The following is a 5,847-nucleotide window of genomic DNA, read 5'->3' on the forward strand; positions in this document are numbered from 1 at the left end:
AGCATGGGCACCTGCCCCTTTTTTATTTAAAATTAAAGTTCTCGTATGATAAATATTCATTGGACAAACTTTGAACAAAAATCTTTGTGCAGTTTTATTTCGGTGGAATTACCTTCAGTTGTTGTTTTAATAAAGGACCACTTTTCGTTCCCTTTTGTAACAATCATTTTCTCTGCAAAACCCAAACTTCTATTCCAATTCCAATTCCAAATTTCCTTACGATAAGTTTATCTTCGATCAGTAAACCGATGCAACGTATTCTTTTTACTTGTCAACTTCCTGTTTAATGATTGGGGAAAATACATTCTGCCGTTTTATCAAACGGAACTATTTACCCACGTTTAAGACTACCATTAGTTCATTATATACTTTTCCTTTAGCCCATCAAGAAGTAAATAATTAAATCCTCCAACATTTTAAGCTAATAGTAGGAGTAAAACATGCTACCAATTTTTTTTTCAAACATTACTTGGCCTCACATTAGAGCTTTTAAGTATAATCTAAGTGCACTTAGAACCCACTTTGAGGGTGAAGGGGTAAAAGTTGCTTACTTGGACTTTACTTAGTGACCATGGAAACGTTAGTAAATCAAAGAAGCCAAAGTGCGCCGCCAAGTATGGTCTACACCACATTTGAGAACTCACATTCTTTCCTTGACACGTTTGAAAATTGAAGGCATCGCACGGCAATAAAGCCCTCGTTTCCCTACAAAACCCATACTTTTGTTCCAAATGCAAATTACCTTATGATTAGTTAAGTTAAAATTAGCCTCTATCGATCGGTCGGTCGGCGCTGCGAGTTCTTTTTTACAGTCAACTTCCTGATTAATGTTTGGGGAAATTAATTGCACAGTTTTATTAAAGGAAACTACTTACACACGTCAGTTCTTTACAAACTTTTCCGTAAAACCACCATGGAGTATATGAATAACAAGCTTACCCATTCATTGTTTTAAGCAAATAAAATGAAGCAAAACACACTAACCATCATTTGAAACCAAGGGAACAAAAAAACAGCAGATGCTTCTCTGTTGATCAACCCGTCAAATCTGAGGAATATGATATAAGCTTCGCGATGGATGACGCATCTTAGTCACGAATTATGGCAATCATTACAAAACTTTTCTGAAAGACCTTTTTCATTCTCCTCTTTAGAACTAACACAGCCACTCTTTTGTTTTGTTTTATTTTATTTTTGTAAAGAAAAAACAAAAAAACCGATCATAAGCTTTTTAAGCTTGTCGTCAAGGCGTTGGTCGTAAAAACGTTAAAATGATGAAGTAGGAAAATAAGTAAGGCTTTTATTTCATGAGCGCAATTTCAACTGAGTCACGCCACGTTTATCTGGCTGCCTTACAATCTACGCTGGGTGTCTATAAATGTCTTGACAAGTTGCGTCAATGTTAAGTCAACATGTCATGTGAAAGATTAATCCAGGATGATTGGTCTTAAAACGATAAAAAAACTACAAATTTGGTCATGATGTGCCACTTGCTTCTCAGCCTCACATGGTGCGGTTTACAGACCTCCTATTTTCCTCATCAAGTAACGATACGTTGTTATCTGCAAAGTTTAGTCGACTTTTCAATCGTTCAGTGAAACTAAAATATGATGAGAACAGAAGCAGCTACCAATAGCTCAGAGAACGCGACTGATTCATCAAGAATTCTTCCTTCCAAGGCAGAAGGCATCGTATTGTGCGCCGCATTTATTTTGACATTTGTATTTATTGTTGTAGGAAACTTGCTCACCACTGTTCTGTTTGCAGTAGACAGGAGCCTTCGTAAGAGAAGTTTGTTTCTAGTCATCAATATGGCGTTTGCTGATCTGATGTTAGGAATCCTTTCGCTACCTATCTACATTTACAATGTTGGTTACAGTTTTGAACTTTGGAAAGGTGGTTGGTCGATGTCTTTGTCAATTTTCTACGCAATCGTTGATACCTTTTTGTCGCAGGCGTCGTTAATTTCTGCAGCTTTCATATCTGGTGAGAGATTTTATGCGATTTACTGGCCGTTTAAACACCGAACACTGTCAATGCGAGAATACCGTATTATTATTTTTACTGTGTGGGCACTGACTCTCGTCATCACCGCCCTCTTCAGTGCAACACATCTCTTGTTTTCATTTAAACGTTCTATGTATTATTGGACGCCATACGTCTTGATTCTAACAGTCATCATATGTGGTTGTAACATCGGCATTTGGAGAAAGTTTCGAAACGGAAATATCGCTTCACAACAGCAAAACAGAGACTCGCGAAACAAACGCTTAACAAAGACCTTGCTATTTGTGTCTGTTCTTGCTTTGCTAAGCTGGATCCCTTTAGTTATTTTGAACGGTTTAATTTTTGTGTATGATGTCCAAATACCGTGGAAATTTTATGACCTGGTGAACGTTATAAATTACTCCAATTCGTTTGCGAATCCAGTTGTGTACGCATTAAGAATACCTGAGTTTAGAGAAGCCCTGGTTTTGTGCTGTTTAAGAAAACCAGCGGCACCAAACATGGTAAATGTTAATAGAAGAAGTAAGAAGATTTCGGCGACAGAGCTCAGAACTTTACGAACAGACAACAGTCTCCTACAGCTGAAGTTTAAACAGGAAGTTCTGGATACCAAAGTTTAGAAACTCTGAATTGATAATGTAGATTATACGCTCTTGAATTGTAAAGCCACAGCTAAACTACAAGAAAATTTTAACTTGGTTCAGGACCATGTAACATATAAACTACTATTTAACAAATTTCTAACCAGCTTAAGGCAATAATGCATGGCATGTTAAGTGTGCGATTTCTTAACCCACAGTTATTCCGCTGAATAATTTTGCGGTTGGTAAAAATTATGTACCTCTTATTAACCGCGCACGAGGTCTGTATGGGAGAATCTTGACCTAGGTCGTGAGTACAGACCGAACGCAGTGAAGTCTGTACACACCGGAGGTCAAGATTGGTTTATAAAATGTGTATTGCATGGCACAAACAAGGACAATTTGATTCGTTTAATGTAACTGGTTTGTACTAGCTGACATTTTGCTTGCTAACGGCGATGAGCTCAATCTAATTCTGCCAAAGTCTGCTCGTCTTCTTTCCTTTTTTTTCCCATCAGGCTTTTTGGCTCTTCCAAAAATAAATATTGTTAGATGAAAATAGTCAATGATTTTGTTTTAGTTTGCATCTCTTTCACCGCAAAACATTACCGGTCTAGATGCCGGTTTAGATAGGAAAATCTACAATCATGGACAAAAGCAGTTGAGACACTCCCCGAAAAAGACCTGTTTCGTCTCTCCAATTTTCACATTTCGACCCCCTCTCCCCTTTTCAATGTTGTAACCACATGACAGTGTCTACGGCGCGTATTTCAACATTGAAAAGGGGGAGAGAGGGGTTTGGCTGTCGACAAAAAAGATGTTTTTTGAAATTATGGAAGGACGCCGATAGAAAGTGTTTGTTTTGCTCAACTGTGTCAACACTTTTGTTAATGATTGTAGACCGCTTTCAATATCGATTTCAGCCAATCCAATTCGTGAATTTGGTAGTTCCCAGTCCTTATGAGACAGAGCCATATAATAAATGTAAGTAAGAGAATTTGGGCTGGTGTCTCTGAACAAATCACAAACCTTGTGCTCTTCTGACATCGTCTTTCGAAAACTTATGTATGGCAATGCCTTCCGTGCAAGTGGTGTTTTTACAGCTCACCAAACAGGGCCCTCCGTTAACACAAAACTTCCCATTCTTTCGCTTGTTTCTGTCAGCTGCTGTGATGGCTGGGAGGTTTTACACACCAGTTATGACGTCAACGGTCCTAATTTGCATATTTTGACCGCACGCGGAATGTCGCACATTTTTGATTCGAATTAGCCGACTTCGAAGCAGGAAAAAAAAAATTATTGCGCGCTTGTCCGAAGACCAAAATCAAAAATTACCAAGCAAAGAAACATAGACTTCAATATTTTAGGATAAAAAAGGTGGGGAAAAATTTCATTTCATTCAAAAATTATCAAATATAGTTAAATTTGATTTAGAAACAAAACTTTTTTGTATGCTATACTGAAAAGCTATCCTCCTTATGCATATTTTAATTGTATAATTTCTCAAGTAAGGAAAAGTTTACAGAGATCACATAAGTTTTAACATACGACTTATTTTTAGACAAGAAAAACTAAAGAGATCACATAAGGTTGTAACTCTTAATTTATGAAAAAAAGATCTTTATTTAAACGAAAGAATACTCGCAAGAGGAACGCTGTTCCTCATACATGTTAAGATGAAAAATCTTATTTTAAAAACCATTTCTAATATATGTATATAACTTTATTTCTACTTGTAGTCAGCATATCACTAGTACATAGAATTAAAAGTATATTTTTAAACCTTATGCATGTCAGTTTCTTGTTTTGTTTTGTTTTGTTTTGTTTTTTTCTCATGCCGCCACCTTACAAATCAAAATCCCATTTCTTTAAATTTCCCGGGAAATAAATTTCACTACCTAGCCAGTTTGGATCAGTCAAAGGATTGTTTTTCAATATCTAACTCGCATTCAAAGAAACTTTCGTTTATCATCTGAGTGGATCATATCTTACTTAATGGTACTTCAGCAGACCTACTCACCTACCTCTCACAGCATTTTCGTACGCGCCATCATCATTCACCTGGCCTTCGACGAGTATCAAAAATAGAACGAACAATCCCATTTGTAATAAACCAACTGACTCCATCCATCATACACCGATTTCCACCTGGATATCAATTCCTCCACCTGGCCTCCTTAGAGCCTTTCGTCGAGTTTTTCTTCATATTCTAGCTTCAATCAAACCCTCCACACTTGCCTTTCTTCACTTCGTTCAACAATTCAAACGAAATGGCTGCCGCTGACCACTATTACTGTAGGGTCTTACGTTACGTCATACAGATCACGCAATGATGGCGTGATCTTGTGAAAAACTTTTTACGCCTCGCAAACCACTTAGCGACTTGCGAAAAAAACATTTTTTTTTTCGTCAAAGTTTCGTTAGAATATTTGAAAGTAGTAAGACGAAGGAAACTACATTCCACACAAGGTATTTTTTGTTTATCCTTTTTTCCCACTAACAAGTTTTAAACTTCTTTCCTATTTATTTTTCGTAACACACATTCCCCCAAATTGTTATTTTGTTTTTTCGTCCCTTCCCCAGCTCCTTTTTATTATTCCATCGCTGATACAGCATACTTTTCTAAGATCCATTCTCTCATACGCCCAGTTTTATTATCATTTTTTCCTTTTCATACATTTTTCTCTCATTGTTCTTCCGTAATCTCCGTTGCCTCAGCGTTTCTTTTCTACAAGGACTCGGGACGAGGATGTCGGGAATTGACCTGGTACCAGGTTAGAAACATCCTCGCTCAGTTGTGCTTTGCCCCTGACGACTCACAACCGTTAGGAGCCTTGGTGCCGATGCATCCTTCTTTCCTTTGCCCGGCAGGATGGTTTCCATTTCTCTCCATCTTTATCAGTCTTGAACCTTTTGTCGATACTTCGTTTCCTCGACCTCTACTCCTCAATCCAACTCCTTTAATAAAAAAATAATACAATTGGCTCATATTAATATGTATAAGAATTATATACCCCTATTCTTATTCCCCATTTTAAACCTCTAATGCAAAAAAGATTTTAATATTTTTATATTCCTCCTCTACAATATTTACTTTTGAAACCGGTCCCAGATCCCCAAGACAGACAACCAACTCCTTCCCCACCCTCAACCCTTATCAATAAACTAATCATAAACCGGATTTTACCTTGCCCTCTTTTTCAATATATTCCCAGGCAAATATTATTACATTTACTACAACCTACATTTAAAGGGACAC

The 5,847-nt window shown here is 37.2% G+C and overlaps 1 protein-coding gene across 1 annotated transcript; it reads left to right on the forward strand.

Annotated features, from left to right (window-relative positions):
* The first annotated feature begins 1,607 nt into the window (after positions 1 to 1,607).
* Positions 1,608 to 2,706, forward strand: LOC149107904 (adenosine receptor A3-like). The gene has a single exon (XM_089295970.1). It carries the CDS (start codon positions 1,608 to 1,610, stop codon positions 2,625 to 2,627), a length of 1,020 nt encoding a protein of 339 aa, XP_089152096.1. The 3' UTR covers positions 2,628 to 2,706.
* The last annotated feature ends 3,141 nt before the right edge of the window (positions 2,707 to 5,847 follow it).

Source organism: Orbicella faveolata, unplaced genomic scaffold (genome assembly GCF_042242905.1).
Source record: "Orbicella faveolata isolate gen_17 unplaced genomic scaffold, um_ofav_v1 contig_26, whole genome shotgun sequence".
NCBI lineage: Eukaryota > Metazoa > Cnidaria > Anthozoa > Scleractinia > Merulinidae > Orbicella > Orbicella faveolata.